The 13,746-nt window shown below is 46.4% G+C and overlaps 1 protein-coding gene across 5 annotated transcripts in view; it reads right to left on the reverse strand.

Annotated features, from left to right (window-relative positions):
* Window positions 1-227: 227 nt before the first annotated feature.
* Window positions 228-13,746, reverse strand: part of sidt1 (SID1 transmembrane family member 1) — a 111,371-nt gene continuing 97,852 nt past the window's right edge. For all 5 annotated transcript variants that reach the window (XM_062971313.1, XM_062971312.1, XM_008120473.3 and 2 more), the window contains 2 exons: window positions 11,268-11,381; window positions 228-8,408 (listed from right to left, as the gene is read on the reverse strand). In XM_062971313.1, the coding sequence (XP_062827383.1) occupies window positions 8,346-8,408; window positions 11,268-11,381 (177 nt within the window). In that variant the 3' untranslated portion in view covers window positions 228-8,345. The remainder of the gene's footprint in view (window positions 8,409-11,267; window positions 11,382-13,746) is intronic.

Consider the following 13,746-nt stretch of genomic DNA (forward strand, 5'->3'; position numbering starts at 1 on the left):
CATAAAAGTGGGTAAGAACACTTCCTTTAAATACCTGCAAAGCAATAACATCTGATCATGAAATGAATGCAGATTTTCAGTACCTGATATGCTTAGATTAATGTATTTTTTCCAGGTACATGGCCTTTGCAGTTTGACAACACAGAAGTAACTGGCTTTTTTCAACACAAGGAATTACTTTTAATGGTTTGTCTAACACCATTTCAAATGATCACTACAAACCTATGTTAATAACAGCAAAACACACTTTTATTCAGAAAGACACACAGTGCCTTGCTACACCCTTGGTGTTTAAACAATAAAGCAGTCAGGAATGAAACAGCGTCACACTTCAGAATCTCCCCCCCCCCCCCCCCCGGATCTTTGGATTCACAAGAGGTTACCAATAGCAACATGCAAGAGAGTCTGGTAATGATTAAATGACTTGGCATCACAGCACTGCAATATTTCCATTACCTCAGCTATTGAGTGGAAAACCAATACCAATACTTTAGTGCGAATTCACCTTCTTTTATCTATTTAGGTTAGAATTGCTGACCACAGTTACAAATGCTTGATCTATGCAGCCATAATTATTATACTATTTCTACTTATTAATGGTGATAATGCAGGGTATATGTAACAATTGCAAAATTTCTCCAGTCCCGCCTTACAAGTAATCAGCCACTGTGAGCAATGTCAGCCTGTCTCCGTCATCTTTTCCACACCTTCCCAGCAGCATGCTGTGGTGCAATGTTCAACCATGACATCTGCATTGGAGATTGTTAGTAGGATGGGACTGGAAATGTCTTTCTTCGTCATGTAGTCTGTGAAATCGCACATATGGGTTAATTCCTGCGCATGCGCAGCTTTTCGGAACCTTCTAGATCTCAAATTTGAAACTTTTTCAGCGGAGGCCCCGCCCAAGCTCCCCAATAGTATAAATGCCCGGAGGCGGGGACTACGCCCCCAGTTCCTTTTTCCGCAGCTCAGCAGCAGCTTTTTGGTTCCTTCTAGTGTTCGTTCCGCCATTTCTAACGGTTTTTGACTCGGACAGTTGACTACTCTTGGACTCCCTAATACCTTTTGGCTTTGATTCGGACCGTCTGACTACTCTATCAATCGACAGTTACCTACCTGACCCGGACCGCCTGACTACGTCTCGTCCCGTCCCTGGATCGCAGGCCAGTTCTTCCACCATGAGTACCACCTCTTTCTTTAAAAAATGTGCGGCCTGCGGGGGAAAGCTCCCCGACGCAGACGGCCACTCTATGTGCCTGCTCTGCCTGGGGGAAAGTCACCTACCCCAGTCTTGCAAAATTTGACTAGCCTTCACCCCCCAAGCCCGGAGGAACAGAGAATCCCGCCTCAAGGCGCTACTTTATGAGCGGGCTCTAGCCCCTGAGACGCCCCAGCCGCTAAAGCGTGCAGCGTCGGAAGCGCCCGGGGCCTCTCCCGCGGAGGGACGAGAGGAACATTCCTCCCCCAAACTAACCCCGCCACCGCACGTCGGTGAAGGCGCGGAGGAGCAGATCCCGTCAGCCCCGAAGAGGGCTAAATCATCTAAGCATGGCCCTGCGGGATCCAAACTGAAGGAAAGCCAAAAGAAATCCAAGAAAAAGGGGCAACTTGCCGGCGCTAAGCCCCCAAGTCCCCACTTAAACCAAAGCTCGCCTAGTAGAGCGATTACCCAAACTCGCTCCTCTCAAGATGACGCCCCAGACAGCCCGCCGGCGTTAACGCAAATTTCTCCGTTGGCTGTGCGGCTCGAGTCTCAAGCAGCTCTGGATTCGGCTCTGCCGTCCCTTACTCCTGAGGCTATTCCCCCCGCTGAAACGGGAAGAGGAGAACCCTGGGGATCCGCTTCCCCCCAGCCTCTGGCCATGAGTTCGATGGAAGTAGCTAGAGCCTCAGGAGATGCGGCTAGAGGGCGGCCACGTGACAGGGACTCCCATGCTACCTCCCATCACCGTCGCCACTCACCTTCAATTTCTTCCTGGAGCTCTCGGTCCCGAAGCCCTGCCGCTGCCTCTTCTTACTCCAATCCGGGATCTCCAGGCAGACGTCCGCCATTTTATGTCTACGACTATGGCCATTACAAGTATGCCCCTCCTCCTCCTATGGGTTTTGGCTACTGCCGCCATTTTGATTGTTGCGGAGGGGCGGCGCCAAGCGGAAGCCACGCCCCTGCGCCCCTGACGCAATACCAAGACGCCACCTCCCGGAGACAGGCACTCCCTCGGCCGCTTGCAGCTCCAAAGCGCGGCCGCGCCCCCTCAGCCTCTCTGCAGCCAGAAACAAGACCGGGAGGCTCGGGAGGCGATCCCGACGCCTCGGTACCGAGGCATCCAGTGCAGGCCACAGTAGCAGCGGAGGCTGCTGATGACCTTGAAGCGGGCCCTGTTGACGAAGGTGACCATCTCTCGGTACCGTCAGGAGAGGAAGACCTTCCTTCTTCTGCGGATCCTCCTACAGACATCGAGGCCACATTACCGGAAGAGTTGAAGAGCTTTTCTGCCCTGATGATTAGGCTGGCGCGGGCCCTGAAACTGTTGGTCCCTCAACCAGCCAAGGTAGTTGACGATCCCATGTTCCCCTCCTCCCAGCAACAGGACCCACCTACGACAGTCTTACCTTCGCTCCCGTTTCTGCTCCAACTGAGTAAGGCGTCAGGTGTAGCTCCAGCTTCAGTCCCAGCTACCCCAAGAAGAGCAGAAAATATTTACAAAATTGATCTTTCGTCTGCTCCATGGCTAGCGGGGCAACCAAAACCAAACTCTATTGTGGTAAACGTCAGCCAAGCTAAACCTGGCCAAAGGTCCCAGGCAACTCCGTCAGATAAAGAAGGAAAAAAACTGGAAGGAATGGGGAAGAAGATCTATTCCTCAGCCTGCCTTTCTACGAGGATGGCGCACTATGCAGCATATATGGCTGGCTATCAAAGTTATCTGTGGGATAAAATGAGCACATACATCGACCTCCTCCCCCCAAACGAACAAGCTCTAGCAAGAGCTTTCCACCAAGAAGCCTCCACCCTGGCCGTGTTTCAAAAAGAACTTGCAAAACACATGGCTGACTCCGCTGGCAAACTACTGGCAGGCGCAGTAGCTCTACGCCGTCATGCTTGGCTGAGGGCCTCAGGCCTCTCCCAGTCGGCCCGTACTGTGATAGAGGACCTGCCCATGGAGGAGGCAGGCTTATTTAATCCGGAAACGGATTCCCAGCTTGAGCATACTCAAAAAATGCGACAAACTGCTCACAAATACGGTTTTTCTCCCTACCTTTCCCAGTACCATAGACCATACTGGCCAGCACGCTACCAATACAACCGCCGTGGACCTAACTCACCTGCGTTTCGAGGACGACAGCGCCCCAACCCTCAGCCTACCACGACAAGGAGACCTCCAACCCACTATAGGAATCAACAGCGGGGAGGAGGTAAACATGGAGATAGATAAAGACGCCGCTTCTAGCCCAATCGCTAGAAGCAGCCCCCCAAGTTCTCCAAGTTCTAGTTCTTCTGATGTTCAAGTTTTGTTAAAAGACTCTGTTGAGTCTAGTTCTTATGCTGACTCCGTTGAATCTACTTCTTCTGCTAAAGCCAGGCCGCCGTTCGAGCCTACCAACCGACCGTTGCCCTTAGGGGCCTTTCAAGACTGTCTGTCTCCCTTTTACCAAATGTGGAAAAGGATAACCACAGACCGTTGGGTGCTTAGTATTATTGAGAAGGGCTACGCCATCGAGTTTCAGACGCTCCCTCCGGTGGGGCATGTTCGAGTTACTACACCCTTGGCATTACTACAAGAAGAAATAACAGCCCTTTTAGCCAAGGGAGCTATTTCCAGACTTCACCCTTCCAAAGCAGCAAGATGCTTTTTTTCCAGATATTTTTTGATTCCTAAACGAGGTGGGGGCCTCCGACCCATTCTGGATTTGAGGGAGGTTAATCTCTATATCAAGCCTCAAAAATTCTGGATGGTTACCCTATCCAGTATCATCCCTCTATTGAGACGCAGGGCATGGTTTGTGACGATCGATCTCAGGGACGCTTACTTTCACTTATCTGTTCGCAAGGACCATCGCAGATTTCTTAGTTTCGCCATAGGGAAGGAATTTTTCTCTTTTAATGTTCTCCCATTTGGCCTCTCAACGGCTCCCCGTGTATTTACCAAATGCATGGCGGTAGTGGCGGCTTATCTTCGCCGTAAGGGAGTATCAATATTCCCTTATCTCGATGATTGGCTTCTGACATCAATATCGAGGTCGCAGTTGGAGGCTGACGTATCCCTCACTCTATCTCTCCTCCAGGACCTGGGACTCATGGTGAACGTAGAAAAATCAATTCTAACTCCGACACGACGTATTCACTTCATCGGAGCAGACATAGATTCCACCACTCAGCGGGCGTCCCTACCAGAGGACCGTTTCCGCACTATCCGGTCTGCCATCATGAATCTCCAGGCGCGTGGCTTTGCTTCAGCATGGGAAATTCAATCCCTTCTCGGCCACATGGCATCCACTACCGCCGTAACCCAGTTTGCAAGACTACGAATGCGGCCCCTACAATTCTGGCTCCTCAAAAATTTCAATCCCGCCACCGACAGCCAAGACATCTGGCTACGTCTCCCAGCCAAAGTGCTTCACTCGCTACGGTGGTGGACAAAGAGACAGAATGCATGCGCGGGAATGCCCTTTACACAGCCCCGTCCATCCCGGTGGCTGACAACGGATGCGTCACTACAAGGCTGGGGTGCGCACCTGCAGGGCCTGAAGGTATGCGGGAAGTGGTCAGTAGACGAAAGGAGTCATCACATCAACTTCCTCGAACTCCTAGCAGTTCGGAAAGCCCTGCGAGCCTTCGAGGGCCCCCTGCGCTGCAAGGTTGTCCAACTACTAACGGACAATACGACGGTGAAGTGTTATATCAACAAACAGGGGGAACACACTCATGGAGCCTCCTTCAGCTCGCGTCCAAAATCTGGGAGTGGTGTATCCACAGGCGCACTCTTCTAACAGCCATTTACCTCCCAGGAGAAGAAAACTCCCTAGCTGATGCCCTCAGCAGAACCACCGCATCGATCCACGAGTGGTGACTCCATCAGGAAGAATTCCAACATCTGGTCTGCCGCTGGGGCCAACCATCGGTGGACTTATTCGCGTCACCAACAAATGCGCAATGCGCCATGTTCTGTGCCAGACTTCGCCCGGGAACGACTCCGGGATGCATGGGGGACGCATTCATGCTCACATGGAATCAAGGCCTCCTTTATGCGTTCCCACCAATACCGATGATCCCAAAGGCAGTGGCGAAAGCTTTATCGGACAAAGCAAACTGCATTCTGGTGACCCCTTGGTGGCCGCGGCAGCACTGGTTCACAGTGCTCCTCCACGCAGCACAAGGGGACTACATCTACCTAAGCCGCAGACCAGACCTACTATCTGTCCAAGGCGGCCAGGTTTACCATCCGGACCTGGCCTCGCTGCACCTAACAGCGTGGAGGCTCCGCCCCCCGTCATGCTGTCAGGGGCAGTCAGAGCCATAATCGAGGCAGCCCAGAAGACATCGACTAGAAAAGCTTACCAATACAAATGGGCCCGCTTCGCCAAATTTCTTGGACCTCAGGGCCTGGACCCATATTCAGCTCCCATTCCGGTAATCTTAGACTTCCTGGTCCACTTGTCATCTGCAGGCCTCTCACTCTCATCCCTCAAGACTTACCTGGCTGCGATATCCTGGCATAGGAGGAAAAAAGGGTCACCCTCCTGCTTCCATGACCCACTGGTCAGACTATTCCTCAAAGGCTTCACGAATTTGCATCCCCCAGCTTCGCCACCCTGTCCAGCATGGAGTCTGGAGCTAGTGCTATCCCAATTGTCTAAACCCCCTTTTGAACCTATGGCCACATGTGACTTATCCCATCTGTCGTGGAAAACTGCTTTCCTGGTGGCCATTACTTCAGCGAGACGTGTGAGTGAAATCTGCGCACTGAGGTCGGACCCACCATATCTTCGATTTCACAAAGAGAAAGTTACCTTACGCCCGGACATCAAGTTCCTCCCCAAAGTAGTCTCCAGCTTCCACCTTTCTCAGGATATCTCACTGCCAGCCTTTTTTCAGAACCCGACCTCTCCCCTGGAAGTGGCCCTTCAATCCCTAGATGTGAGACGAGCCCTGGCGTTCTATACCAATAGAACAGCCCCACACAGAAAATCTGTAAAGCTCTTCCTCAAATACAGGAAAGATGCACTAGGGATGCCAGTCTCCACACAAAGAATGTCCTCCTGGATCGTATCGACAATTAGATTGGCCTACCAGTTGGCGGGCAAGGACCCCCCATCACAAGTCCTGGCGCATTCCACTAGGGCTGTAGCGACCTCGCAGGCATTCCTCAGAGGCATTCCAGTTGATGACATCTGCCGGGCGGCGACTTGGTCCACTCCACTGACTTTCACCGCCCACTACAAACTAGACGCAGTGGCCAGGAGAGATGCGGCTTTTGGCAGAGCAGTGCTGTCATCGTGCCTCGCATGAACCCGCCTCCAAGGTTAGTAGCTTGCTATTCACCCATATGTGCGATTTCACAGACTACATGACGAAGAAAGACAAGTTGCTTACCTGTAACTGTGTTTCTTCGAATGTTAGTCTGTGAAATTCGCACATCCCCGCCCATCCTCCCCGCGATGTTCATGCTTCACTCTTGTAGCTGCTGCTGGCGGCTACAGAACTGGGGGCGTAGTCCCCGCCTCTGGGCATTTATACTATTGGGGAGCTTGGGCGGGGCCTCCGCCGAAAAAGTTTCAAATTTGAGATCTAGAAGGTTCCGAAAAGCTGCGCATGCGCAGAAATTAACCCATATGTGCGAATTTCACAGACTAACATTCGAAGAAACACAGTTACAGGTAAGCAACTTGTCTGTCTGCTGAGTCCCTAGTAACAGACTAGAAAAAAATCTCAATCACTCACGGCAGCTACTGCTTACTAAGGCTGGGTTGAGATTGGGACAGGATAAATTACTTAGTTACATGTAGGTATAAAAGATTGAAAATCTCAACCTTAATTTGTACATCTTTCTCCTACTGAATGTATTCTTGCAAAGAAGTTAGTAAAATGTGGACTCAACAGTGGATTGGGAACTGGTTAACTGAACTGAGCTGGAAGTGTGCTTACACATGGCTCCTCTTCATCCTGGAGAAAAGTGACCAATGCGGTGCTGCTGGGTGTGTGCTGAGTGCAGTGTTATGCAACATATTTGTCAATGACTTGGGTGATGGAACAAAGGGCATGATTATCAAATTTGCAGGTGCCATCAAATTAGATGGGGTGACTAGTGCTGCAGATGACTGGAACAGCATTCAAAATGATCTTAACTGAATTTAAAGAGCTGGATAGACTAACAAAATTAATTTCAACCAAGAGACATGGAGGGTAGTACACTTAGGAAGTAAAAAATGAACTGCAGTAATATAGGAACAGTAACATCTAACGACAGTGGGGATCTAGAAGTATTAGTAAACTACAAGCTGATCATGAGTCAACTGTGATGTGGCAGCTAAAAAAGGCAACATGATTCTCAAAGTACAGTGTCTAGACTGAGGAAGGTAATCGTACGTTTCTATTCTGCTTTGGTTGAGCCTCACATGGAATACTGGGTCCAGTTCTGGGTCCCACAAGTAGGATATTGATAAGCTGAAACATTTCTGGAGGAGGAGGATCAAAATGGTAAAGGGCCTGGAAACCATGTTCAAGGAGGGGCAGCTTAGAGAGTTGGGAGTGTTTAGTCTGGCGAAGAGAAGGTTAAGAGGTGACATGATAGCCATGTTTAAATATTTGAAAGGATGTAATATTGAAGATGGAGCCAGTTTGTTTTCTGCAGTTCCAGGGACTAGGATACAAAGACAGAAAATATATATGGATGATGAATATAAACAAGTAATGAAAGTGTAACTTTAGGTTGTGCATTTGTAACTGCCTTCGTGAATTCTGGCTAAAGAGTTCTTGTTAACCTGTGTGATGTTTAGCAATATAAAGTAATTATGATTAAAATGCTGCACAAATGAAGTACCTGGAAGAAAATCCACAATGGAGAACCAAGTAAGATATTTAGGATAAACCTTATCTCTTGCATGAATTCTTGAAAATAGTTCAAGATGATTGGCAAACACCCAAAATGTTCAGATTATTTCTTTTGTGCTCTATATTAATCGTAAACCTGATTCAGCTAGTGTTGGGATTTGTTTTGCTTTCTTCACATTTTTCTAGTTGCTAGTTATTCAAGCAAGTTTCTTTCCAATGCACTTTAGATGCTGTGCTTCAACTAACAACACAATGTATATCAGTGGCAGCATCAAAAGAAAAATGCTATGGTTCAGAACACAGGAATCTTGTCTCGCCGCACAGAATCCAAGTCATCATCCAGAGTGAGCAGGACCTAGAAGAAAAATGGAAAAACACTGCACCATCTCTTTTTAAAATATTCCTTCTCAAGAAAAGTAAAACAGAAGATAACTTTGTCTCATCCAATTTTTGCATTGAAACTTGTCTTTCACACAACCTGGGGAAAAGCTCCCCAAAAAGAATTTCTCTGTTTTCTTGATAAGTCATTTCTCTTTGCCTTTTCCAGCTGTTTTTGCTTAGAATCTTGGCCATTTTACGCAGCTATTCTCTATGAAACTGCTAGAGAACCAGACTTTGTTTTTACAGTATTAGTCTCATTATTTGGCCTGCTTGATCTCCACCCCACATCATTGATCTTCCAGAACAACTAGCTAGGAAATAATGTATACTTTGGCATCTAATGAGAAGGTAAACCCAGGAGAACTTTAACTTACATAGAAGGAACTGGGCCATGAATGCAAGTGAGTATCATAGGCCAACCAGGAAGCAGCCACTGGCATTCCTTAAAATGAGTTTTTATTCCACTCTTTTTTTAAATCTCTTCCACAAGTCTCAGAATCAAAGGTTGCCTAGTCCAACGTTTCCAATTCCCTATTAGCTCCCCTCAGGGACATAGGGCGGAATATAAATAAAGTCTTATTATATTATTATAACTGACATCAGCACACTCCTGTCTGTTTCAATGACACATGACTATACCATGATGCAGCTAGCATCTATAAAGACAGAAGTTACACCCCTTTTTCATGTTAACTGATTTTACCATATTAAATTTTCATTCATGGATTTTCACTGTGTTCATTCAATTCTGTGCATTGTATATCCATTTATACAATGCCCGGGCTGTGGCGCAGGCTGGTGAGCAGTCCGCTGCAGCCAGCTGCAACAAATCACTCTGACCAAGAGGTCATGAGTTCAAGGCCAGCTCAGAGCTGCGTTTGTCTCTGTCTTTGTTCTATGTTAAGGCATTGAATGTTTGCCTTATATGTGTAATGTGATCCACTCTGCGTCCCCTTCGGGGTGAGAAGGGCGGAAAATAAATACTGTAAATAAATAAATAAATAAATCTATCTCAGATTGGGTGGCTGTGCGTTTTTTTGTCCTGTATGGCCATGTTCCAGCAGCATTCTCTCCTAATATTTTGTCTGCATCTGTGGCTGGCATCACAGCAACCCAGTGGTTCTGGCCATGAAAGTCTTGGACAATATATCATCAGATTGTAAATTATTAGTTATCTATTTCCTAATTCCAAAAGACATATTGGGTTCTAAATAAAATTTCTTGGAGAAATAAGACCAATGTGAATGACTAGACAAGTCTGATATGTTATGCCAAGGATCAAAGAACCTTTATAGGCATGTATATTAACTTATACTCCACGGATTAGTAGCTTGCTAGCTTTCAATTTTTGTAGATTCACAGAAACCGCAAAAGGAGAACAGATTGCTTACCCATAATGGTCATCAGTGAATTCACGCAACCCTGCGCATCTTCCCAGCCTCAGTGTCACTGCCTGCCTGCCACATTGGCGTCAATGGATCTGAGGTGTACACCTTTCATACTATAGGGAAAAGTGAGCAGGGCTTCTGCCAAAAGCTTTTCCAAGTGTTCTAGAAGCGCTCCGCGCAGGCAATGAGCAAGCGCATTTCTGTGAATTCACAGGTGACCACTCAAAGAAACAGTTACAGGTAAGCAACCTCCTTTACTACTCACTATTTATGGCTGGGATAGGATAATGCATTTTCTCCTTTTAAGCATGGTTCCAAGTTCTAAACATATAATCCATAAGACGTTGCAAATTCAACTATCACAATGTTTATTTTTACCTAGATTTACCTTGATTTACCTAATCAAGCACCTATGAGTGCAACTGTTGCTATTTTATTATTACAGTAGAGTCTCACTTATCCAACATAAATGGGCCGGCAGAACGTTGGATAAGCAAATATGTTGGATAATAAGGAGGGATTAAAGAAAAGTCTATTAAACATCAAATTAGGTTATGATTTTACAAATTAAGTACCAAAACATCATGTTATACAACAAATTTGACAGAAAAAGTAGTTCAATACGCAGTAATGCTATGTAGTAATTACTGTATTTACGAATTTAGTACCAAAATATTACGATGTATTGAAAACATTGACTACAAAAATGAGTTGGATAATCCAGAATGTTGGATAAGTGAGGCTACTGTACTTTAAAGATCTTATTTTAGAATCAGTATTAGGGCTCTGCTTGTGTTACCTTTTAATGTGACTAGTCTTAAATTCTCCACCTGAAAAGAATTCCAAAACCAGAAACATGGGTTGTAAACTTTTATGTGAAATATTGTTCTTCGGAATATGAAGCGTGACTCCTGAACAGATCTGTGTGTATGTGTAAATCAGTGGCTCCTAGTTTTATATAGTTATACATCCAGGCCCAAAAGGCAGCATATGCTTTTGGAAAGTCTGCAAACGACAGATTGAGACTATGGGCTCCCCAGTGGGGATCTGGCTAGATACCCTGGGAAACAGAATCACAGAATTACACATGGGCCATTAAGTCCAAACCCCTGCCATGCAGGAAAAGAATAATCAAACTCCTCTGACAGATATCTATCCCGGCCTCTGCTTAAAAGCCTCCAAAGAAGGAGCTTCCACCACACTCCGAGACAGAGTGTTCCATAGTTGATAAGCTCTTATGGTTAGGATCTGAACTAGAAAAGGCTTTGAAATGATCCAACAAGGATCATAGGATATGATTTATGCTTGGCTATGATTTCCATTACAGATGTATGGAAGCAAAATACACCTTCATATATTGTGTAAACAGTGTGCTGTGATATGCAACCAGAAGAAATCTATCTGTCTGGCACCATTTTGCTGGGAGTCTATAAGGAGCATCTCACCAAGAAGGAGAAGAACAGGGCAGCTGCTGAGAGGAAATGCCAGACGTCATGGTCATCAAAGAATCCCAGAAGGAGACAGGGACGGTTTTTCTCTCGGGATTCTGCTGGGGTTTCCTGAAGAAAAGAGGGGGTCAGTCATTTCTATCTGTCTCCTACAAATTCTGTACCTGTAAAGCTGACTGAAACTTGAAATCTGATGTGTGCCTCAAAAACAAAATGCACCAAAAACGAAGTTGGGGTTTTTTTTCCCAATTAATTTACATCAGTGTTTCTCACACTGTGTTCCACCAGGTGTTTTGGGCTTCAACTCCCAGAAATCCTAGCCAGTTTACCTGCTGTAAGGAATTGTGGGAGCTGAAGTCCAAAACATCTGGAGGAGTTTGAGAAACTCGGATATACATTAAATTTTTCTCCTCTCTCTCGCCTCTCTCCTGTCTCTTCTCTCTCTCTCCTCTTTCTCTCTTCTCTTTCTCTTTCCTCTCTCAGTTCCCTGTCTCTCAACTCTCTTCTATCTCTCCTCTCTCTCTCCCTCTTCGCTCTCACTTTATCTCTTCTCTGTCCCTCTCTTTTCTCTCTCTTCTCCGTCTCTTCTCTCTCCCCTCTTTCTCTTCTCCCTTTCTCCCTCCACTTCCTTCTTCTCTCTCCTTTCTTCTCTCTCTCTCTCTCTCTCTCTCTCGTTTCTTTCTCCCCTCTCTCTACTCTTTTTCTCTCTCCTTTCTCCCTCTTCTCTCTCTCTCACTTCTCGCCCTCTCTCCCTCTTTCCTGTCTCCTCTCCACTTTTTCCCATCTCTCTCTCCTCTCTCCCTCCTCCTCTCTCCTATCTTCTCCCTGTTCTCTCCCCTCTCCCCCATTTATTCTCTCTGTTCCCTCTCTCTCCACTCTCTCTCTCCTCCATCTCTTTCCCCCTTTTCTCTCTTCCCTCTCTCCCCCCCTCTCTGTCCTCTATCCCCCCTCCCCTGTTCCCCTCTCCTCTCTCTCCTCTTTCTCTCCCCTCTCCCCCTCTCTCTTCTCTCACTCTTCTCCTCTCTCTCCTCTCTCTCCTCTGTCTCTTCTCTCTTTCCTGTATCCTCTCCCCCCTCTCTCCCTCCTCTCTCCCCTCTCTCTTGGCTGCCCAACAGAGAAATGTATGGACCTTGGAAACTATAACTCCCAGGACCTCATAGTATGGAGCTGTGGTATTTAAAGTGGCGTCCTAGAGCATTCATTCCAAAGTGGAAATGCACCACGAGAAGGGTATGGACCTTGGGAAACTATGACTCCCAGGACTGCACAGCATGGAGACATGGCATGATGATGATGATCCTTCTTTCCCGGCTTTCCCATGCAACACAAGGCACAGACATATCATGGAAGGAAAGAAAGGGACAGAAAGGAAAGGACCCAGAAAGTCTATTTTTAAAAAAGAAATTGTTCTGGCTATGTAAAAACTTGGTGAACAAAAAGTAATGCTTTTCCTATCAAGGATACTTTTGGCTTATGCAACTTCTGAAAAAGCAAAACTGCCCATTTTCTTCATGTCAGGAGCGACTTGAGAAACTGCAAGTTGCTTCTGGTGTGAGAGAATTGGCCATCTGCAAGGATGCCCAGGGCATGCTCGGATATTTTGATGTTTTTACCATCATTGTAAGAGGCTTCTCTCATGTCCCCGCATGGGGAGCTATAGTGGACAGAGGGAGCTCATCCGCACTCTCCCCGGGTTGGATTCAAACTACCAACTTTCAGGTCAACAACCCAACCTTCAAGTCAGCAGTCCATGCTGGCACAAAGATTTAACCCACTGTGCCATTGGGGGCTCCAAACTGCCCATGCAACGATTTTTATGTTAGCACAATGTTCTCCCGTCACCCAGTGCAATACCAGCCATAATCTGATCACCAATTTCAAGAGACAGAAATACAGTTGCCTTAAGCATTTTAATTCCATGTGAGCTTTCACATTTTTGCAAATTGTTTTGGTTAATTCAAAGCACATTTCAAGTGGTTTTGGTTCTGTAAAAACGTCAAGGATTCAGTTCAATTCAATACAAGTCTGATAGTCTGAAGGAGATGAATGGTTTCTTCACCACTTTTAGTAAACCATACACACGTTTTCACTCTGAAGTTATGATTGGTTATCAGAACTGAATGATATAGGATGGGAATACAAAAATCAAACAACGGGAAAGTGTGAATTCATGGAAACTAACTTGTAAGCAAGCATCATATTACAGTAGAATATTACTTGGTGTGAAAGTTAGTATTGTGTACCTTTATCTGCTTTATCTACAGGAAAAATCAATAAAGTAGATGAAGTTGGGTAGAGCCAGAGCCAAACATTGAGAAAAGTCCCAGTGCTGCATGTTTGTGTAACTATGGGTTTATGGGTGCATTTATCTGTACATGTATGCACATTTAATACCCCCTCTAGGTTACATGTAACAAGAGTCACATGAAAGTGTATGATTCCAGATTCTCCAACATAGCTTTAACACAACGAGAGT

This window comes from Anolis carolinensis, chromosome 2, assembly GCF_035594765.1.
Source record: "Anolis carolinensis isolate JA03-04 chromosome 2, rAnoCar3.1.pri, whole genome shotgun sequence".
NCBI lineage: Eukaryota > Metazoa > Chordata > Lepidosauria > Squamata > Dactyloidae > Anolis > Anolis carolinensis.